This window comes from Parus major, chromosome 6, assembly GCF_001522545.3.
Source record: "Parus major isolate Abel chromosome 6, Parus_major1.1, whole genome shotgun sequence".
NCBI lineage: Eukaryota > Metazoa > Chordata > Aves > Passeriformes > Paridae > Parus > Parus major.
The window spans coordinates 11,806,828-11,830,301 of NC_031775.1; the positions used below are offsets into that span (position 1 = coordinate 11,806,828).

General features: G+C 45.2%; 1 protein-coding gene and 1 long non-coding RNA gene across 3 annotated transcripts in view; one reads left to right on the forward strand and one right to left on the reverse strand.

Annotated features, from left to right (window-relative positions):
• The window catches only part of LOC107206635, an 11,548-nt gene extending 3,570 nt beyond the window's left edge, over positions 1-7,978 (reverse strand). The window contains exons 1-2 of the long non-coding RNA XR_001522481.3: positions 1,367-7,978; positions 296-464 (exon numbers count right to left, since the gene is read on the reverse strand). This is a non-coding gene — a long non-coding RNA (uncharacterized LOC107206635). The remainder of the gene's footprint in view (positions 1-295; positions 465-1,366) is intronic.
• PDLIM1 (PDZ and LIM domain 1) overlaps positions 7-23,474 on the forward strand; it is a 43,556-nt gene continuing 20,088 nt past the window's right edge. For both annotated transcript variants that reach the window (XM_015632551.2, XM_015632550.2), the window contains exons 1-3: positions 7-154; positions 11,919-12,070; positions 21,810-21,894. In XM_015632551.2, coding sequence (XP_015488037.1) covers positions 59-154; positions 11,919-12,070; positions 21,810-21,894 — 333 coding nt within the window. In that variant the 5' untranslated portion in view covers positions 7-58. The remainder of the gene's footprint in view (positions 155-11,918; positions 12,071-21,809; positions 21,895-23,474) is intronic.

The following is a 23,474-nucleotide window of genomic DNA, read 5'->3' on the forward strand; positions in this document are numbered from 1 at the left end:
GGCCGGTGCGGTGCGAGCGGTGGGGCTGCCGGAGCCAGCCGCGAGGTGCAGCGCGCACATGGGGACGCACCGCATCGTGCTCTCGGGCCCCGGGCCCTGGGGCTTCCGCCTGGTGGGCGGCCGCGACTTTGAGCAGCCCCTCGCCATCTCCCGGGTAGGGTGGGCTGTGCTGGGGGGGCCGGGGTCGGCTCGGGCTGGCAGGTGGCACAGGGAGGGGGGTGGAATTGTCTTTTTCTCCCTCCTGTTTTTTAGTTTGGACTTTTTATGTTTACGGAGAAATAAGCAGCCCCTTTACCTGTAGGAGACCGGGGTCTGTGCTGCCCACAGAACCTCTCTCCTCACCGTGTCCATAGGGACCCTGCAGACAGCAGGAATCCCCTCAGCCCTGGTTCGGGTTTGGCAGCCCAGCCTGTGGGAACCCGTCTCACCCAGGTGGGCTGAATGCTCGCCTGCCTTTGCTTGCCCTGTAGAGTTAAAAGCCTTTGTTTACACAAGCCAAGTTAAGGTGTATTTAGTGCCTCTGCCCGTCTCTGTTCGCAGTCCTTCTTGCCCCCCTTAAAGAGGAATTAGTTAGGAAATGGCAAAAATTTTGCATCGAAGGAATTTTGGCTTTGTACATGGCTTTTCCCTCCTCTGCCCCAGCGCTTGCCCGTGAGACGCCGGTGCTCGCTGCCTCGCTGTCCGCTCCTGTCCCCACCTGCACCCACGGGTGCTCGGCCCGGCCGGTGTGTGGGACCCCGAACCCCAAACTCCTGTTCCCTCACGGCTTCGCGAGGGGTGCAGTGCACAGACTCTTGTCGGGGCTGGCTGCAGGCCTCCCCTATGGGAAAAGGAATGAAGGAATTGCTCCTCTTTCCAGCAATCCCTCGGTAAAACAGAGGTATCCAGCGAGCTGCTGTTAGCTTTGGGCGCTGCCAGCATTGCACAATTTTGAAGTGCCCGCATGCCTCAGGTGAGGAAGGGCTGCGGAAAGTGGAATATGCCAGAACTTGAACTCACGTGAACTGCTCTTAAAGAAGACCAGGTTGATCAGACTTGTGAATTTTTATAAACATCTCCTGCCATGGGGTCCCACTGTCTGAAGGAGCCCAGGTGCCACGGGGGAAGCTGCCAGCTGCAGGAAGGGCAGAGCTCACAAATGCTGTTAAACCCACGGGCGTGGGGGTGAGTTATTAGTTTTCTGTGTCATCTCTTTCAATTACAGTAATAATGCCTCATTTTTCCTAAAGCATTTTTGGGACATGAAAGCACCTTTACTGTAAGGAAAGTGATATTTACTTCATTGTTATGGTAATTATTGCCATTTCCTTTCAGCAAAAGACTCTTGGGCAGAAGGGTGTCTAAAGCCCCACCTCACTGCTCTTACCTCTTGGTCGCCTTTGTCAATGCTTATAGGCACATACCAAAGGACGTAGATCAGCAAAGCGGCAAAAACAACCACCTCATGAGAAACTGTGACCCTGGAGACTAAAATGTAATGAAATAGCCTCTCTGATGGTGGTGACGTAAATACTGACAATTAGCAGCTCTTATCAGGGCTTTCTCTTGTGACCCCTTTGACACTTTTAATTTCCCCTCCCAGACTTCAAGTCATTAATCTTTCCTGTGGTTTGCTTGTAAGGCTCCTGGACTTCTCTCCTGGGCTCAGGAGTGAAATTCTTGGCAAGTCTTCCCCTTACCATGTAAAAAGGGATCTGGTCCAGTTTTGACCTGTTTTAAATTTTTTTTTCCCTCCTTGTGTGATGACTTTACAGGGCTACAACTTCAATATTCTTGCTTATTTTACTTGGTACCTGTGTTTTCCCCAGAGACCTTTCTGGGAATGGAGCCCTCCTTCCCTGTAGGACTGACGTCTGCCAGGGGTTGTGAGGGCCTTGGTTCCACTGTGGTATGAGATAGGGGGGCTACCTGAGGCCAGTGAGAGGATGAGGAGGCTGTAACCTGTGATAAGAGCATTACCCTGGGAGCATGGGAGGTTGCAGCTCTCCCTCCTCAGCACTTCTGTGTTTGCTTTGTGCTGCAAGCAGGTGCTAGGTGGGTGGGTGCACAGATGTGCTCATGGGGAGTGCTGTTAGCAGGGGTGCACAGGGCTGGGCTGCCTGACCTGTGTGTGGGGCAGCTCCTGACACTGAGAGCACTGCAATTTGGGTGTGCTGTGTATGGGGTCAGTGCTGTCCCATGTGGCCAGTGAAGCCTGTCCCAGTGATGCACTGGTGGGATCAGCATGCTGTGCCATGTGCTGGCATGGTGGGATGCCAGGAGAGACATCTATCCAGGCATAGATCTGAACTGGGTGTCTTGCAGCTCTCTTTGAACCAGGTGCCTAAATTCAGCCTGCATTGCCTGCCAGGAGCTCATGTTTGGCTTCTGGCACCATCATCCTTGTGCTGTTAAGCTTTAGAGCTTATCTTGGTATTTATGGCCCTCATCACCACTGTGCCTCAGCTTCTTGCTGGTGGCTTTTTTGGTTTCTCAAGCTCCTCAGTCAGCTAGGGAGCAGCTGTACTTCAATGTAGTCGTGTTGGTGGGAGGCAGCACCGTTTGAGTTGTTCTCTGGAGGAAGTCATTGAAGCTTGGTGTTGCAGTCATGGGTCCAAGAAGGATGAGGAGCACTGGTACCATGAGTATGGGAGCCACCAGAGCAGCCTGCCCAAGGGCTTCTGGCTGACAGCATCTGCATGGTACCAATGTCTGGTTGTGCCTTAGAGGAGCAGCAGATGAAATATTGTCATGTATGAAATATCCACATTATTACCTCGTCTTTTGTCACTGCCCTACCTCACTTTCCACTTGAAATATGTGTTCAAAACTGCTTCAGGCTCAAATACATCATGAGCATCTTGTTGTGAGAACACTTCTGGTTTCTTGGTTGTGTTGGACTGGTCTTTCTGGTGAAAGCTGAGTATGGGGATTTCACAAGTGCTGCTCCTGAGACTTGAGGAGTTTCCCATCTCTTTAGGATGGATGCTCCACAGATGTTTCTGGCTTACATTTCTTTTTAAAACTGTAGGGTTCTAGTGGACACTTTATTGCAATCTTTGCTCAGAACAAAAAAACAAAGTTGTGTTGGTCAGTGTAATGAACCCTGGGCCAAAGCCTGCTGGATTGCCCTACAGGAGTAGGAAAGGCCCTTGTCTTTACTGCTCTTTGTGTGGTGTTCTGCAGTGAGTCAGGGGGATAGAATTTGAGGAAAGTTCTTTCTGAGATGTGAATGGGCACAATACATACAGGATAATAGATTCTATAGAGCTGACCTATGCACAGGGTAGTTCCCAGTTCAATCCCATTGAGGCTGGGAGCTGATGGAGGAAGCAGCACGTTGTATAAGCAGAGACTGATGAAGTGGAGCTGTCTGAAAAGCAGTGCAGTTGACAGAACCCATCCCCCTCCATTCCTCAGGTAACATGAGCTGTTGCCTGTTTGGTTGCATTTGATTTTGATAAACACTGAGGAGTTTTGTTTGCAGCTGAATATATGGAACTGCCTGATAAATTGTGTAATTGAGATGATTCTTGTGGTTTGTGATCTTGAACATCTGACCCAAAATATGGGCAGAGCAGATGTTTGCAGTTTTGTCATGTCAAAAACCTAATTTTTGACATTTTGACAAAGCAACCCTATTAAGGATGGGTGTCTCTTAGAGTCTGTAAAATTGGACATTTTCTTATAAAACCAGTTCTCCAATGAAAAAATGGTTTCAAGGCAGACCAGTTATGCAAATACATTAAAAAGATGAAATCCCAACATGATGCTTGTTGCTGATTTTGACCACTGTAACATTAATTCATCCCTGCTTAGTCTGATATTTTATCTATTTGTGCTGTTTTTGAAACTCAGAATTTATATAAAATACAGAATCGGATCATAATTGGGTGTTTGAGTGTGTTGGTTTTCTTTTAAGTGTGGCCATCTGAGCCAGCTTTATAAATTTAAAGCTTGATTTAGTCATAAAACCGGACTTGATGGTCTGAAGTTTAGCATGGGAGTGGTGTGACCACATCCTGTGGTGTGAAAAGATATCAGGTTTAGCTTTGGTACCAGCTGATGTCCTTACCCTGCCAGCCAGCCACCCTTGTAGGAAGAAGCTGAGCAAAGACCTCCCAGAGCCAGTGGTGAGGGAGAGCCCTGGTGGTGCAGGACACCTTGCTAATGGGCATCCCTTGATGGCATGGGTGGAGCCTGTCGTCCCTCTGCTGCATGCCAGGGCTCAGCCGAGTGGCACAAGGGCCTGCCCTGGGAGCTGGGCTCCAACCTCTTCCCCAGGTGGAAGGAGACTCTGGCTGCAGGTTATTTTTCTGAGACATGGGGAGAGCTGGGGCTTTCCAAGCGGCCCTCTGCCCCCAGAGTGGAACCCCTTTCACTTCTGTCTGCCAAAGGAAACATGGGGTGTGGTGGATGTGATAGGATTTGGTGGATTTGAAAGCCTTGGCTGGTCCCCTCTGTGCACACCTATGACTGCAGTTCCTCTGCCACGCAGTCCAGCTCTCTGTGACTGCCAATCTCAGCATTGTGCAGGGGTCTTGTTCTGAGGCTGTCTGGGCAGAGGGAGGCAGCTGGGGAAAGCTGCTGGACTTTCCAGGAAGGTGAAGGTTGCTTTGTTTCCTGCTGGGATGTTTACCTGGCTGTGGGAGGGGTGGGGGCTGTGGCAGCACCGCTGTGCCCCGCCAGGCAGAGCTGCTCCAGAGCTGCACAGCTGATAAGGGCCTGTGGAACACTGGTCATTAGTGTCACCTGCCAAGTGCTTGTGGCCCTGCAGAAGTGGCTGGGCTGGTGTTTAGAGGCTGGCAGGATGCTTTGTGCCTTAGCTTGGAGGGAGTCCTGGCTGCTCTGTCAGAGCATACCAGGTGTGAAAAGCACAGGTTGTGCCCCTGTGACTTTGAAGTCAGCATCAATCCTAGCAGCTGCTGGAAAATCCTGTGCTTCAAAGATACAAACTGAGAAGAGGAAAAGACTTTTCTGATCTCCCTGACTGCCAGGGTTTGGATAAAAGTCCAAAGAAGTCTTCCTTAGTTGTAGCAAGGGTGAAGCAGCAAGTTTTCTTGGGGTAAAGGCAAAGTGCTTTGGGGCACAGGATAGGTTTGATCTTTTACAGATTGGTTTCCTGGGTCTGAGGGAGCACTTTTACCTTGAAAAAAACTTTCACAATTTTTGGGATAGTAATCAAATGCCTTCTACCAGAGCTACATTCAAGAGCAGTACTCTTGTCTTTCCTAGGAGCTGGGACTGTCTTTTCCTCAGTTCACATATTTAGACTAATTTGTCAGTGGTTATGCAGCAGCTTGATGTCCTCCAAACTCTGGAGTTCCCTTTTCTCTGTTCCTCTTCTTTGTGAATGGTATAATCATGTTGATGATGTCTGACCCACCTTGTTCTGGGCAAGTTCCCCAAAGAGCCTAAAGAGAGAATTCTACATTTGGAGTGAATTTACCAGCCTCAGCATTGTGTGAGAACTTTAAGCCCTAGAACTTTAGGTCACCTAAAATCAAATGTTGGACTTCTTGGGAGAAAGAAAGTTCCTTTTGTTCCCAGCTGTCAAGTTATGTATGGCTGCAGGCTCTTTGGTACCTTTCACCCTCAAAAATCACTTTGTCCATCAAGAAATGTATACGGTATGTAAAATGATTTGGATTTGAAGGGTGCAGCATCAAAATAACAGGAGAAATTTGTTTATTTATTTTCCAGTATAAACAGGGAAATGACAGGAGCCCTGTGAACTGCATAAATAATTGATATTGTTCTGGACTACAGTATCTTAGATGGTTGCTGATTACTGGATGTGTTGATTTATTTAGAGGATTAAATAAACCATCAGGAAAGAGTCGGCTGTTTTTGAGGCCTTTTAAAAAATCTCGTTCATTTGTTTGTTTTAATATAAGATGTGTTAGCAAAAGAAGCTGTGAGGCTGAGTAACTCCTTGACCACCATTTGAGCATCTGTCTAAGCAAATCCTCTCACCCATGTCTTTTTATACCATCTTAGTGAGGTCAGCCCTCTCTGCATAGTGTCGGATGCCTTCCCCTTTCTGTGTTAACAGAGCTCCTCTGGCTGTCAGGGTAGGGCATGAAGGCAGACAGAAGGGTGAGCTCTGGGCTGCCAGACGAGCTGTGGAAGCCCAGACCTCAACCAAGAGGTGGGCTGATGCTCAGGGGTTTCACTGGCCAGAGGTATGACCCCCCCTTCTCCTCCTTGTCTCCTGATGATGGTATGATCTGGGCCAGCAGAGAGCAGCCAGCGGGGTTTGGGCTGCAGCCTTGCCGGACTGTAATGGTGCAGAGAACAGGAGCAGCATTGAAGGGAACTCTCCTGGAGCCAGTTGTAAGGCATATCCTTCCCACTCTCCTAAAGAGAAGGGTGGGGAATGTGCTTGTCTGAATTTTCTCATAGCCTCTGATCTCTGCTGACCCAGCTGCATGCTTTTGCTGGGAGAAACTTCGACTGCTTAGCATAATACTCCAGTGCTGAGGACATTACTCATGGTAAAAGAGCAGTGTGTGTGGGTGGGGAGGATTAAACTGAATGTCAGAGATGTCTGGTTGTCACTGGTGGCTGTGGAAGTATGTTCCTTTGTGTTTGTCCTTTCCAGCAACGACCCAGCTGCGTTTTCCTCTCAAACACACTTAGGTATAGTTTCTCCAGATCTTTTTCTTGGCTGATGTTAGTTTTCTCATTTCTTATCTCTTCATCACTTCTTGCAATGTGTTTAGGTGTGGAGTGATGAGTGATGCAGGAGGCTGCAGCGTCTGAGAAACTGTGAAGAGCTGACAGAGTGAGCATGTAGGGTGCCAGAATGGATGAAGGGAGAAGGCCAGAAAAAAATTGAATGAATTTTAGACCCACCCATCTATTTTGACTTACATGGGGCTGAGTTATGCTGCTTTTCATAAAAATGCTTCCCACCCTTCCTCCCTCTCATTTGCTGTGGGCAGCAGCTTCCCTCAGTATACCTCAATATACACTGCTGCCTCTTGGTTCCTTGCCTGCAAGAGGAAAAAGGCACCATATACCCCAGTCCAGGGACTACAGAGCTTGTTAGGTAGCGTGTATGGAGGGAATTACATCAAATAAAAAATGTGGTTGTGTTTGGCAAGCTCTGTGACAGACAGAAGTTTTATGAAGAGGTCCTGGGAGCTGAATAAGCAGTCAAATGTTTCTCCTGATGCTAAATCAAAGTGTTTTCTATTGTAAATGCACTTGCCCAAAGACTTTCTGAAGACTTGCTATTTCATAGCGCTTTCTTTGCTGCTTGGCCATCAGTGGAAGCAGATAATAGCAAGCAAACTGCCTGAGAGGTGGTCATCTGACCTTTGCAAAGTCCTGGTGGTGTTGGCAAGGTGGAGCCCAAAGTGTGTGTGTAAGGGAGCACACATGCACAAAGCTTCACTTTGTAGTATAGGAAAGTAATGTAGTTTTTTCTTCTATCCAAACCAATCCTGAGTCTTTTTTTTTTTTTTAAAAAAAGAGAGATCCAAGCCTATAACTGGTCTAAACTGTTATCTGCTAAATTGAGTTTTGCATGAATAGAGCTTGTACAATCAAACCAACAGATTATGGGGATTATTTGTTTCTTCCATACGTGTCTGAGCTGGTATCAAGGACATAGTTTGATGTGTCTGGTTGTAAGTATCTAGATTATTTCTACAGTAGCCCAGATTTCTTCCACAGAGCACAACCCAAACAAAGCATCACCATAAGCACACTCTGAGACCTATTTTGGACACAGTAGGAATCACTGCTGCTCTGTCTATCTCAGCATTGTCTGTTCAACAGCAAAATGACCTAATGGCAGTGTTACCCAGTTGTCTGGGAACAATCATCTCAAGGCAGGGCATGGCTCCTTTCCAAAGGAAGGAGAATGATGTTATAAGGTGTGCAGAGCTTTATTCACCCAGCCATGGTGTCTCTGGAACTGGGGGGTGCCCGGTGCCTAGTGAGTCTGCCCATGTTCCCATCTGCTCAGCCGCAGTGAGGTCCAAACCAAGTCAGGGAGCTCTTTTGAAGGACATGAGAGTCTGTGCCTTTGCACAAGCTGTGACTTGTGCAAGGTTGTGTTTGCTGGTTTTGTTCTTTGCAGTGTCTTTCTTGCTTATCCATGCAAAAAGTGCAGCTCCATCCTCAATACTGTGTACCCCACCTGTACAAGGTGTACAAGGCACTGCCTGCTGTTCCCTTGGCTGCTGCTGGTCTCTGCTCCATGCTCAGTCAAGAGGGAAGGGTAAGAGAGGCTGGGGCAAGGCTTTAGATCATCTGAGAGCAGGAGCAAAGCAGTTTCAGATACAAAATTTACTGGATCCTGCCTGAAAAAAAGCCTGAAGTTTTTGCTCATTTTTGGAGTCGGTTTGTGTAAGCTGGCAGATAGCTGCCAGTGTTCTGAGCACCTCTGTCTGCTTTCCCCCAGCCACATACCTGCCCCTGCTGCTTCCCATGGACCAAGCAGGGATGTGACAAAAATAAAAGCAGGAAAACGTCACAGTGGCAGCTCTGTGCTCCTCACTTAATAACAGAAACGCCTTTTGCTTGACAGCACTGAGATAAGCCCAGACCTTACTTTGAGGGGGAAGGGAACATTATTAGTAGCTATAAATCATCCTAAAAGGATGGGGGATGGGTTGCTTCCATACCCTGCCCTTGTGCAGACATGTTTGCTGTAAACACTCCTGGCAGACAGTATGAGCTGGATAGATGTTGTAGGCAGCAGTCTGTGAAAGGTTACATTTCAGGGCAAGTTATTTCCAGACCTGAAAAAGCTGGATTTTGAAACATGTTTACTTTTGGCAGATACAGTTCTCATTTTTATTTTTGTGCAACCTTGTAGCTTGTGCTTAGGGGAGAGGATTATGCGAGTACCTGAGTGGATGGAATAACCCTTGTGTGACCAGTGACTCTTATCTGATGGAGAGCACTCACATTTCAAATTCTTCTAGACACAGAAGGGAACTGACACCACAAGCACTGGCAATGCACTGAGATGTCACTGTGAATGCCAGCTGCTCTTCCTGGTGGCTCTTGGGGCTTCTTCAGAAGGCTTCAATATTTCAGTGTCCCTGGCTGCTGTGGCTTAGCTGTTCCTGGTGATACAGGATCATTTCTACCAGCCTATCACATATTGTATAATTATCAGTCTTGAAATGCAAGCTGCATGGCTGAATCTCCAGCAGTGTTCCAGTGCTGGCATTAATCCACTGTTGTTTTTGACCCTTTGGCAGCTTATCTGATTGAAAATGAATCATGGTAACCGAGTACTGAGCTTGGTGTTCCTTCCAGGGGTGAATAATGTGCCTCTCTCCCTCCTTTGGTAGCAGAGAAATTAAAGCCCCAAGAAACCAAGTGATTCAGTTAAGGTCCAGAGACCAGGAGAAGACACACACTGTGTTTCCTGCAGGCTCCTCTTGTTTTAATGATATCCTTAGGGATGGGTCTTATGTTTTTTATAATGATAGCTCCCAAGTCTGGTGGGACTATAGGCAGCTATCAGTGCTCAAGATTTCTTCAGAGCTGCAAACTGTCCCTGTGTGCAGGTTTTGGTTGGGGTAGAATTGTTCATAGCGTCTGGTAAGGGCTGTGTTTTGGATTTGTGCTGAGCACAGGGTTGATAATACAGAGTTGTTTTGTTACTGCTGAGCAGGGCTTACACAGAACCAAAGCCTTTACTGCTTTTTGCACTGCCATGCTGGTGAGGACTCTGGGGATGCATGGGAGGCTGAGAGGAGACACAGCTGGGACAGCTGACTCCAACTGACCAAAGGGATATTCCAGACCACATGACATCATGCCCAGTATATAAAGAGGGGGAGGAAGGGGAGATGTTTGGAGTGATGTTGTTTGTCTTCCCAAATAACCATTATGCATGATGGAGCCCTGTTCTCCTGGGAATGGCTGAACACCTGCCTGCCCATGGGAAACAGTGAATTAATTCCTTGTTTTGCCTTGCTTGCATGTGTGGCTTTTTCTTTCCCTATTAAACTGTCTGTATCTCAGCCCAGGAACTTTTTCACTTCTACTCTCCCAATTCTCTTCTTGGTCCTGCAGGTGGGGGAGTGAGTGAGCAGCTGAGTGGGGCTTGGCTGCAGGTTGGGGTTGAACCATGACACCCTGTCACAAGGTTTACAGGAGGTTACTCTCAAGGCAGTGAATGCAATGGAGTGGCTGCAGATCGCATTCAATGGCCTCGATAGGTCACCAGTCAGCTGAGGGATGCAGCTTGGCAGGTGATGATCTTCACATTTGAATCAGATTTCCTGTATCCAGTTGGTGCTTGGTCTGGTATTTTCATCAGCACTCCTCTGTCAATTCAGAGACTGCTTGCAGTATTCAAGGTGGTGTGCAGGTAGACATTCACTATTGGTTGACCCATGTGAAGCTCTTTAGATTAATGTTGAGCACCTTGGTCAGCTTAGACAACTGTGAACCATGTCTATGTTCTTCCTTTTTCCATGAAACACTTTCCTAGTAGAAAGTGATAAAAAGGTGAATTTTAGTGAATGCTAGGTGAAAAGCATCTTGTGATTTTTCTTCTGGTTGGGGAAAATAGCCCATTACAGCTGTGAGGAGATACACTGAACAGCTTCATATTTGACCCAGGGAAAACAGTGATTGCTGCTAATGTGTGACACCTCTAGAAGGGGAATGTTTCCCTGGGGGTAATGATTTGCCAACCAAACCCTAGTTAGGAGGGATCTCTAAATCTTGTGAATGGTATTTATGTCTGAAAGATCTGCTGGGTTTGCTCAGCTGCTTTCCAGCATGCTGAAACCTAGCATGAATGTATAGAATGAATACCAGTTGCAGTGGACTCATAAATGAGGTATGTCTCAGCTGCAAGGCATGTTTTAATCTGTACTCATGTCTGGGAGCAGTCCACCCTTCTCATTTCCTCTGCCTATTAAATAATGGACGAAAGCCCACAGAAGTCATTACACTCCTTTCACAAACTCATTAAAACTGCACAAAATCTTAAGTAGTATTTGCAAAGGCACAAACACAATATTACTCACCCTCTGCACAGTCAATAATTTTGGCCCAAAGAGGTCTCAGTTGTTAAGAGGATACCTCTTTAAAAGAAATAGGGTAAAATGAAGAAGTCATTTAGTTGATTTGCTTGAAAATGCCAGGTTTTAGCTGGGACCTTTCTCATGAGGAGTGTCATATTGATGGCATTGCTGCATAGTGTTTTCTGTCTGGGACCACATGAGAGGAAAAGGAGATGCAATATGGCAGAAGTTATCAGGGTGAGCTGTGGTCAGGCAGCGGGGCTGGAGCTTCTGCTTTTTTGGACACTATTGACAGCTTGTGGTTTAAAGATGAAGTTTCTGATGCCTTTCTCTCTTCCAATCTGTGTAGAGCACACACTGCTTTGGGATTGATCTTGAAGTCAGTAAATGTGTGTTACTGGGCAAAAAACATATTATTGCAACTAAAGAAGCAGTGCAAAATCTTGAGCCCAAATCTTTCCTTCAAGGAAGAAAACAAATGAGATTGTAATGCAGGCAAAGTTGTTTGTGATTGGCATTGGTATTGCAATGACTCTGATACTCTCTTCTGTCACCTCTATTCTTAGAGACTTGGACTTCTGTCTGTCCTCAGCACCTTCTGTTTCAGAGAGCACTTCTCTGTCCAGAAAAGAACAGAGTTGCTTTCTGTATGATCTTGCTCTCTAGCATGAGAATTGTCTTGAGTGAAAATACTATTTCTGTTATTTACCTGTTGTTCTCTCTCCAGATTTCTATCTGTGGGTGCCAAAACAAAATTCCCTGTCTGAAAGACCTAGATAGATTTTTGCTGAGAATGTACTTTCACTGATTTTAACTTCTTTGCTTCCAGGTACCAGTGAGAAAAAACACAACTCCTGCAACTCTTTTTCAGATGTTGTTATGGAAAGCTCTTCCCTGGAAAGTCCATTCACTCTTTTTGTTTTCTCTTAGGTGACTCCGGGCAGCAAAGCTGCCATAGCCAACTTGTGTATAGGAGACCAGATCATAGCCATTGATGGAGTGAACACAGATAACATGACGCACCTTGAGGCACAAAACAAAATCAAGGGGTGCACAGATGAACTGACTCTGACAGTCAGCAGGTACGTAGCTGAGCAAGGTTGGGGCTGGAGAGAGGGAGGGTTGCAGGGTGGGCAGTAGCTTGTGTTTTGGTTTGACAGTAGACCTCTCTGGCTGGTTTAATTTGACCTCTTAGTGCTTTGTCTGACAGGTGCTAGCTAGCAAGAAGGAACTGCATTTTTCATCCTTTAATCCTAATGCTGCTTGCATTTGCTGCACTTTGACCTTATGAAAACAACTTTCCAAGTGGTGAATTGCGTTTGCTGCTAATTTATGGCAGGGTCTGTCAACTTACTCTGTAGCTCCTGACAGCAAGAAACCAAAGATGGTCTCATGGAAACTTCACTCATAGCAGAGGAGGTGCAACCAGAGATGACCTTCCTTCCTGTTGCACTCATTTAGCAGTTAAAATTCAAGCTTATATGTTGTTCCAAGCGATTAAGTGCCTGGCTTCTGCCAAACACAGACTCAGAAATGTATATTTTGAAGCATCTTGATCAAACAGCACTGTCAGTCTTAAACAGTGACGACCCAGGGTGCAGCAAAGTCTCTCCAAGTCCTGAAAAGCTAAAGGCAGGTGACAGCTGAACCACAATTTTCATCACTAGTGTAGAGCACAGGCTGGCTTCAGCTTTCCCACCATCTTGAACTGTGGAGCAATGGACAACTTCATTCCTTTCCCCAGCCATGCTTTGTTCTTTGGCCATCTTTACACAGAGAGGAAATGGAGATGGGAAGGCAGGGCTCTGCTCTGCATTGACCTGCTGCTACTTAAAAGAACTGGAGCCTGGTTTTTTTGAGAGTGCTGGGGATTTATCCTTCCTTTGGTGTGAATTGCAGCTGCAGGTACTGGTGCTTTTAAAAGTCAGATGGTAGATGCAGTGTGGCATTTCTAGTTGCTCTGGAGCAGGTTTTTCCTGTGCCTGCCTTCCCTCAGAGTGACCATCCGTCAGTTTCAGGGCAGATGCAGGGGAAGTGCTTTCAAAAGGAGCGCAAAAGCATGACTTAAATGAGACAGTGGTTCAGTTGTTCAGGGCTTTTCTGTGATAAACAGAAGTCTTTACCGTGGCTCAGACAATGCCAGGAGTTCAGCAGGCATTTCCCAGTTCAGGAAAAAGCGATAGGTCTTGGCCAAAAAAAATGCCTGACAGTTCATTAAGGGAATTCACAGATGGAAGAACAGAGCATAGTGCAGGCAGTGTGAATGGGTAGTGAGCATTGTAGCAGCCTGTTCACCCCAGAGTTTCTCATACTGGCCTTGAACTTAGCAGTGTGTAATCTTCCTGCAAAGGAGTGTTCCTTTTCCTCTCCAAAATCCAGCTGCTTGACTTAGCAAACCAGTGCCATGTGGTTCTGGCTGGGAAAGAGGAAGGGAGGCAAGGGCTCTTTCAGCCTGCAGGCAAGTTCACCCTTACAGATCATTGAGTCTGTAAAATGTATTTGCTAATGTTAATTACAAAGTCGTTAAGTTTATAGCTACCCTATGCACATTTCATCTGCCTTGGGCGTGGAAGCTGCCCAGGGAGAGATTTCTAGCTGGATCTACAGCTGTGTAAAATTGTGCAGGGCCTTTCAGTTTACACAGCTCAACTCTTTCAAAACCCCCTTTCAATGAGGTAGCATGAGTGTGTCTTGGATGCTTCTGCTGCTGTACTGATCACTGAGTTCTGCTGACAGAAGGCCAAGAAGAGTGTCAAAAACACAAGGATGTGAAAGCATTGATCTGACTTCTTACCACTTTAGAGTTTGATATTGCTACCCATTGCTCTGTAGAAAATCTGTGTGCATCATGTTGTCTCTTCTGGTTGTAGTGTGTTGAGAATATTTTATCCCTAATGCCCAGTGTCTCCTTCTAGGCCCCCATAATTGTGATGGTCTAAATGCAGCTGTACTCAGTGCTCAGAAGTGCTGCAAAGTCTTTATTGCTGAGGCAGGAGCACTTATTTACTTTGCAATCTAATGCCTTAAAATGAAGGGTCTTGAGGGGATGCCTAGAGAGGTGACAGAGAAAGCATTTTAAGACTTGGAGCCGTGCTTCCTCTTCCCTCTCAACTTAAATCTGGGGAAAGAGGTGAGGAAAGCAGACTGTGTGGTGGTGGTGAGCCTTCCTCTGAGAAGAAGGGAAGGGCATTGCCACAGAGGTGGAGAGGTTGGAAGGCTCTTGTGGAAAATGAGTGCCACTGGCCAAGAGGTATGGCTTGGGCTTCCTGAGCTTTGGTGGGCACAGCTCTGTCACTAAGGCTTGACCACACAGTTGGTGAGGAAGGCTCACTATCAGGTCAGAGCTGGAAGTTTTTTCTCTGTCAAAGTAGGTCTGTAAGTAGCTGGCTGAGTTTGAAAAGGAGTGTATATCATTTGCACTGCAACACCACCAACCCTTGGGTCTGGTCTCCACTCTGTGCAGTTGTAGCTCGTCAGCTGAATCAGATGTACCAAGGAGATGTGCTGGCACATGTCATTGCTCTGACAGAGCAGCACCTCTGTGAGTTGGAACATCACACACCTGGTGTGAGAATGTGCCCAGCTGTGCTAGGTTTTCTGGAGTGAGAAGTCTTCCAGTCCCTTTCTACTCACCATTGGAGAAATGTCTTGCCAAAGCATAAATTCTTAAATTGCTAGCTGATGAATTTTTTAATGATTACTTATTCAAATGTTTGCCCATATGAAATATTCTCTGACTTGCATCCAGTGTGGCAACAAGGCTGTGCCAGGTGGATTTCAGACACAGGTCTGGGCTCACACCAGGTGTTTCAGTTTCACCAAAGGATCATTTCACCATTGCAACAGTGGAGACTTCATTTGTGACAGTGCTGTGAATGTGATGAATGTATGTGGTTTGAAGAGCCTAGTGGGTGAATTAGTGCAAGACAAATCTTTGAAGGATAATATATACAATAGAGGTATCTCTGCTGCAGAAAGTCTTTAACCTGCAAGTAGCTGGAATCTAGGAGAGTGTTTCATGGAAGTATTATGCTTCTCTTTTTCATGTGCTCTTCTGTGAATGAAAACAATATATATACATGTGTATTCTTCAAATAGGCAGCTCTCTTCTCTTTTAATGATAGCCAAGCAGTTAAGATGTCTTCATGTTTGGCTTACTAATGATTATTTAAGAGAAGTGTAAATATAGAGAATTGGAAGGACTTAAACACTTCTGGTAAAGGAAATGCTGTTTGCACTGTATGCTTGATTGTGTATATCAACAGCATTCCAATGTTTCCTGTTTCGCTATTTTTCTTAGCAATGGTAACAGTCCAAAAATATTTCAGATCAGATTGTAGGCAGGAAATCTCGTCTAACACAAGTCACCATTAAAAACATATCAACTTTCTAGCTGAAGAAAACATGCCTGGTCTGCTTTTTCACCCAAGGGGCAAATCTCTTAATTTCCTAGGATTTAAAACCCAGCCCCAAATTGCTTTCTCTGAATACCCTTTTCTAAGTGGCACTGCCAGGTGCTTTGCTGTTTGACTTGTGAACAGAGTTGGAAAGGTCTGTCTTCTGCCTCGAAAGTGGCAATGTGGCCATAGAAAACAAATTCCCACTGAACTCACTGTGTCTAACAGCTCCTGCTCTTTTCTGAGCCTCTTTTTGTTCACTCATTTTGCTTTTTCTTTCAAGAGAAATGTAGCTACCAAGAAACTAAAGTAAGAGTTCCATTATTGTCTGCAGCAGAACAAAATCAAGCTCGTTAGTGCTTCAGTCAACTCAAACCTACTTGGTTGCTGAACTTAGAAATTTACAGGGAGACTTTTGAGTCTCTCCAAAGGAAAAATGAAGTTTTCAATCTTTGAAAGGAGCTCTGCTTCTTTTTTCCTGGTGACTTTTTTTTTTTTTCAAATTAGGGTGTGAACATCACTGCACTGACATGTTAGGGTTGAGCAAAGCCTTGCCTGGGGCTGCTCTCCATTAATGGGGATAAGCAGCAAGATGTGTCTGACAAATTGGAGACAACTATCAGCTTTCTTTGGAAATTTAGTATATTTTGAGTAAGATGCTTCCCCCGACAAAGAACATTCAAAGCAAGGTACAGGTGGAACAAATACTCCTACCACAAAATTCACATGATAGTCAGATGATCCAGGCATCACCCATGTCAGTGGAAATGCTCATGATGAATTTGACAACACAGCTCTGCTGTAGCTGCAGATGTACAAAAGCAGACAAATGTTCATTGCAGCACAGGTGAAAATTATTTCTAAAACAAGCGTCTCTTTGCCTGTGGCTATAGTCACCAGATGGGTGGTGGGACTGTGCAGCCCTGAGCAACTCAAAGGTAAAGTGTATATTTATATAGGCATTTTTTTCAATAAAGAAAGTGTTCCTGTAGTGAGTCTGTCCTTCCCTTTATGTCTGCTGGCAGTCTGAGGGTGGTAGAGGGAAATATTTGTGAAAAGGGGTTGTAAATAGGTAAGGTCTTGTTCTGCTCCTCAAATTTCAAGCTGCTTTTCTGCCATTTTGCTGCCAGCTTATAATACATTAACGCACCTTCCCTGTTTGCAAAATAGTCTTTCAATTTGTTGAAAGTGCTGCCAAGGAGCAAAGCTATTCTATTCTATTTATTATTTGAAAAGTGCTAGGATCAGGGAAGTCCTATCTGCTACCAGCACCCGCTAAATGGATTGTCAGAAAGGATCATGTGTAGATGCTTTTGAAGAAGAGAGCCCATGTGTCATGTCCTCTGCATTTTCTGTGGTTGCACTCTTGCTTGCTCCATGTGTTCCCAGGTCTGAGCTGTGGGGAATAGTTGCACAAAGCCACAATAGGCTTGGATTTCTGTTCTAGGAAGTTGGTGGAATCCGTTGACTCATTTAGGTTTGCTTTTTTGCTTCCCTGCCAAGAAGAGTTTTCCAGTTCTGTCATCTTACTAATAATTCCTTTGGCCCTGGGAAAGGCCAGCTGCTCAGTGTGCAGCTATATAAGGCCATGCAGGTTGCCTGGCCAGTGTGGCTGCTCCCAACCTCTCCAGTTGTGGTGCTTCCAGCCCTCGTGGGTGCATGCCAGCAGCTTTTACTAACAACAGACACATTCAAAGTCATTTTGGCAAATCAGGATTGTCATTTGTTGTGATTTTACAGCCTCTGTGGCAAGGCAATAACAGTTAACTGCAGCTGGCAAGTGCAAGAACAGTGTAAGTCTGAGCAGTCAAGTGTGTCTTAAGTTTTGTAGCTGTCCTGAACCTGCTCCAGATACACAGAAGTAGCAACAGAAGGTTAACTAGAGTTGCCTTTTTGGTTTTAATGGTTATATAAAGAGACACCTGAAATGCAAGAGGGCCATGCATGGAGAAATGTATTTGGGGTCTCCTGTCTCTAGGAAGTTGTGACTGTCATTGCTGTTTGAATTGACAGGAGGCTGTATGCAGCCTGAGTACAGTTCTTCTTGCCAAACTGAATACGTCCATTAATGGATGTTTGTTAAAAGTGACTACTCATGTTTAAAGCCAAGGGTCTGTATTTAACAGCTGTTGTAACTAAAAGACTGATTAAAAGGTAGCCTGTGAGCTTTCGTAGTTAGTTTCTGAACATTATTAAAATGCCTGTGGAAAACTCTGGTGAGAGGATTGTGAAAGAGAAATTCTTTAGGTCTTTCCTCATTTTTCAGCTAAGAAACTTCATGCTGTGCAAGAAACTTTTCAGTCTTTTGAGGTTTATTTGCTGCTTGGTATCTTAGTTTTGTCCATCCCAGTGTTTTAAATGAGATGTGAATGAATGTGGATGTGCCTTTCTTCTTTATGGAAATTACACAGTTCCTGGAACAAAGAATTAGACTCTCATTTTCCAGCTCTGAATTTTCCCTTGAAGCTATGGCCCAACTTTGCATGCAAAGCACTGATAGCAAAATCTGAGCTCTTGTAATGTTTATATTACATCATGTTCAAGCCAAGCTGCTCAGAAAGTGTTGTTTCATAAATACCTCTCCATATTCCTGCCTTGACTTGCATGTGGCTTCCTTCCTTCTTTTCCTGCTAGTACCTCTGCACCCGAACTAGTATTAGAAAAATTTCTTTCTAATCTTGGATTTTGCTTTCTGCCTGGATGAAACAGGAGATGCATGGCTCATTCCCTGGCCCAGTCTTAGTTACTCTTTGTCCTGCAGTAAAAGAAACAACATGGAAATGTAAACTGCAAAAATGATGAGGTTTGTATATACATGTCCCTGCTGTTAATTTGCCTGACCCTCATTCTCAGACTTGTTTGTGTCATATTTTTGTCTCCTGCACCATTTGAATATTGCTCTCTGATGGAGTCTCATTTGAAAGAATATGAATTAGAAACCATATTATAAAATAAATGTTCATCAGTTTATCAGGAGTTTCTGAGATCTGATAAGGATGCCAAAGCCTCTGGCTTTCACCAGACAGGGTGGGATTCCCCAGCAGGCTGTTGGACATCCAGCCCCTCCACCAGTGGAGAGGCAGGTCTGGCAGCCCTGCTAGCATGACCATGCTCGCTGGCAGGGGTACAGCCTTGCTGAGGGGAACGTGGAGGCGTTTTTTTGGCTGGGAGCCTTCTCCCTCAAAGTTGGGGAACAAATCCTCCAGAAAGCCATTACCAGCAGCAGCCTGGCGTGAACTGACGGCACTGTTACCAAGGCTCTGACGCCTGTTCTCTCCTTCATATAACTGAGATGTGAAAATATATGGATAAGATACAAACATGGTGAGTCTAATCTGTCCTGCTGTCTGTGCCTGGTGCCCACACTCCCCAACACTGCAGAAAGTAAGCCCTGGGCTAGTAGTGAGTGAACTTTAAAGTGGTATTTTTCTTCCTCCTGCCACACTTCAGTAGAATTACAGGTGTTGACACAAGAAGCAGAGCCAGGAAACCCTTCCCAAGAGCTGGGACCATTGTGGTCCTACCTAGGACCCACAGACCGTGGGCTCCACAGGCAGTGCAGTGGGATGGGGCACATGCCTTGAAAGATCTACTGGGTAAAGCCAGGGAGAGCAAAGCTGTGTCCTTTTTGCCACTTCACTGGGGCTATAAATGGGCTACTGAGAGTGGCTGAGGGGCTCTTCTGCAGCTGTTGTGAAGACAAAGGGAAGCTTTATCTTCCCTGCCTTAGAGGGACAAATGCATGGCCTATTTAACATTTCTGTTTGGATAACTTCTAGACTGGATTGAAAGTAAAGCTTGGAGTGACCTTGTTGCTTCCATTTATATCCAGTGACAGAGCAGAATGGCAGCAGACTGGGGAACAAACTTGAGCTATTTGCCTTGCTTATAAATGAAGGAGAAAAATCCAGTCAAACCCCCGGTGGGCTGCAGTAGTTTGCCATAATTGCCTCCCCTCCTCTGGAGACCAATGTGTTTTGTCACCAGACCTCAAACACATTGAGGGGCAGTGGGATGAAAACAACTGCCTGAGGGGAAGTTTCCGTTCTGTAGTCATACACTGGCCTGCTTTAGGCTTAAATTTTTCAGTGTGAATAAAGGCTCCTCGTGCTTCTGAAACCTTATAATAAACTGCTGTAAGAGAAAATGCTACCTCAAAAGAGTTCTTGGATCATTGCTGCGAGAACTGGCACAGGGATGCCTCATGCTAGAAATCAGCTGAAGTGTTTAATGCTCTCTGAACTGCTCTTTCATCTCCAGCCAACGTTCCTTTGCTTATGGCCTGGCTGGCTGGGTGTCTCATTTCCATATATTTTGCTGTGTCCCCTGTTTCTCCTGAGGAGATGAAACTTGGTCATACATAATCTCCAAACACTTTCAAGGAATGAGGCTTTGTATTAGTTAGCAGGCTGCTCCTCCCCTTTCTGCAAACAGTCTTCAGGTGTGGAAAATAGAGCCATCCTGGAAATGGGTGTGACTTTGTGAGGCTTGATAGCCATAATTTGTGTGAAATTTCTCATTCCTCAGGTACCTTGAAGCACAGATTGCCAGAAGCAAGGAGAGAATGGTTGTTATGTATTCACCTGAGGCATGTTGGACATCCAGTAACAGCAGCTGTTGTGACAAGATGATGATCAGATTGGTGTGGATCTGGTACCACCCACCTGTTACAGTCATACTTGTCTGCATGTGCCCCAGCTTGCCAGACAGCAGCATTTGAGTGGCATGGCTTGTCAGCTATCAGCTGGGCTTGCAGGATGCAGTAACCAAGAGTTAAAGGTTTGCTGTACCTGAATATCCATAAAAGATATCAGGTGTGACCTGTTTGTTTGTACTTTTCCTGTGAAAGGTGGTACAGCACAGCAGACTTCATTCAGGTTTCTTCTGTGTAAAGTCCACAGTGCAGTAAAGGGAATAGCAGGTCAATAAAACTCTTCCTCTTTCATGACTGAGAATGCTGCCTCCCATCTCCTCTCACTGAGCTGCCTTCTGGTTGCAAATATTAAAACACTATTTATGCGGCAAATATCTGGGATGTATATGTGCATCTCATCTAAGTTTGGCTGTTTTAAAAATATTGTGACTTTGGAAGGTTTTTAGAGGAATGGTGCACACCAGACTGAATGTATTGTGGGTAGCTCTGTACCCTATTTCTCCATTCTTACCAGTTTTAAAAGCCTTTTTTTTTTTTTTTTTTTTTTTTCTAGTCTCTTCCTCCTTCTTTAACTGGAAAATCTCTTTCCAGTTATCCAGATAATTCTCAGTGGAAGCATTCATGTTTGGCTAACTAAGTACTTAAATTATAGCTAGTCCTTGACCCACAAATACCTAGGAAGTACATCTATTTGCAGTTCCATTTTCCAGAAAAGGCTCCTGTCAACAGAACAGGACATGGTTTTCAGACCTCATCCTAAGAGTTTATCAACCATCTGGTTGCTGCATGATGCAATGTTTAGCACTGAACAGCAGTTTTCACTCAAGAATACTGAAGTCTTTCATTCCCTACTATTAAAAAGTTTGGGAAAAGTGGCACTGTTTAATCTGACTGAGATGCTAACTACTGTCTTTGCTTCTGAGAAATGTAGGTACCATATGTTTCCCACAACGTATTTCAAGCAAATCCAAGCACTCCACTTCTTCCTCACCACTCATTTGTCATTATTTGTGACATAGCAAAATTCCACAATGATGATGGTAAAAGCAGTTGGTTTCAGTTGTAGATCTTGACTTGTGTTTCTGATTACTGTGAGTAATTGGGTCAGACCACAGACCAGTAAAGGTTACATAGACTTTCTCTGTCACACTAGGTCGTCTCAGTTTTTAGTCCCATTTCAGGCTGGGATTTATTTATTTTTTTCATCATTCCCAAAAGCTTCTGTTTGTTCAACATGGATACCACTATAAATAAGAAGAAAATTCTGGAGACACAGATGAAAAAGTATTTCTAGCTTATCTCCAAGGCAGTCCAACCTCAAGAACAAAATGTTCTCTGTATAGTCAATACAGACAAGAATCATTCTTTTTCCTGGCTACCCAGAAAAACTGAAACACATAACAATCTGAATTGTCCCATTTAATTAAGGGATTTGCATCTGAGGGATATCTTCAGCTTCTGCTTTTGGGTAACCCCCAGCTTGGCAGCCTGGGTGGGAGCCCATACCTGATGTGTTGCCTGTGGAGTCACAAAGGATAAGTCAGGACAGTCACTGCTGAGATCTTGTCTTGCTCCAAGGACCTCGTTTTTCTAAGTCACCTATGTTGTGTATCTAAAATGACACTGTCTACATTCCTCCTGATGTGAATTGTGCTATGTATGAGAGACTCTAGAAATGTTTGAGAAATTGATGAACTTTGAGTCTTTTAATAATGCTAATGGTGGTCACTGATGAAAACAGATTAATTATGCAAAATTTGTATGTTGCAGAACGGAGTCAAAAGTCTGGTCACCACTTGTAAGCGAGGAGGGAAAGACACATCCTTATAAGATGAATCTGGCCTCTGAGCCACAGGTAAGTCCTGGAATAGCTGTCTGCTCTTGTTCCCTCTTACTCCTGTGAGAGAAGTTCCAGGCCTGATACTGTGAGGAGCTGAGCATATGCCATTCTGTTAATCATGTTGGGGGTACCATCATGCCCCGTACTATCAAGAGATCATGTGGCCTTTGGAGGCCTTGAGAGACAGATTCCCTCCCTCGTGGTGAGAAGCTTGCTGCTGTGGAGAACTAATTGGGTGCTTGGGTCAGAGGTGCCTCCAGCCATCTGCATGCTCACACCTACCACAGGGCACAGAAGGCACTCTAGAGATGTGGCTCAGTAAATTATTGATACTGCACTAAGCCAGATGGTTTTTGTAGATAGAAAAGACTTGAGGGGTGAGGAATATTATTCACTTGGTGTTTTCTGTTGGTTTGGTTTGGATTTTTTGCTCTTACTCAGTAAGCTCTTAGCAGTTTAGCTGTGGTGAAAGTGGAAGAGAAATACAGCAGCATCTTTTTATCTGTGTGGCAGATCATGCAGCCTCTGTCTAGGAAATTGGTTTTGTAACCTGTTGACAGCCTTGCTTCATTGGTCTGCTGCCTCTGTGTAGTAAATGTAGTAATAACAGAAATCTGCAAGGGCATCACCTGGGCTAGATTTAGAGGATTACACTGCAAAAAAAAATCTATAATAACTACACCAAAATCAGTGGCATTCCTCTGGATTTTCACTGGAGCAGTGACATGGCCCCAGTGGATTCTGGCCCAAGCACACATCCCATAAGTATATTATAAAACTAGTTTGACTCTGCAATTAATTAAGCACTAACATGGCTGTTTCAGTTGGAAAGGACCTGAGACTAAAGCAGCACACATGCAATAACACCCTGCTCAGACCTTGGCCTGAGATCTGTCCATGTTCTCTTTCACATCAAGCTTCTCTGTGTTACTTGGCCCAAGAATTCAGTGTGGCATTCTCCAGGTATTTCATAACCCTGCCAAGGCATAGTGTGAGACTGAGCCATTTGGACTTAGTTTAAGCTGGAGCCATGTGGTGACACCTGTCTGTGACACTGTTGAGCTGAGGTTTGGTCTGTGCCTTCTGCTGCCCAGGTTTTTGAAAGGTTCTGCTTCAACCTGGACATTTGGGGGTTATCTCTTGCCAAAGGAGTGGGGCAGAGTCTGCACTGAGGTTTTGCTGCAAGGATGCAGAGAGCTGTCATTTAATTCAGCGGAGACTCAATCCTAGAGACCCATTTCCCAATGCAGCCATTAGCAAGAATTGAACTAAATGCCATAAAATTAAACATACGGCACAACACATGCCCTAAATGGGATTTTAAAGTAGCTCACTAATTTTAGTTAACTGCAGGAAGAAACCTGCTGCTGCAACCGCCCTGTAACTCACTGCCCCACCACATTTTTCTCCCCAGTCCCAGCCTGCATAGATAGTCAGGATTTAGCAGTAATGCTGGTGATGGAAAACATCCCTTCCTAAAGCCTAACCTCAGTCTTAGTCCTTGTTCTAGCTCTGGCCACTGGATAGATACCCTGATACTGCTAGTTTATAAGTATAGTACAACTGAATTTATTGGTAGCAACCTGTAACTGACT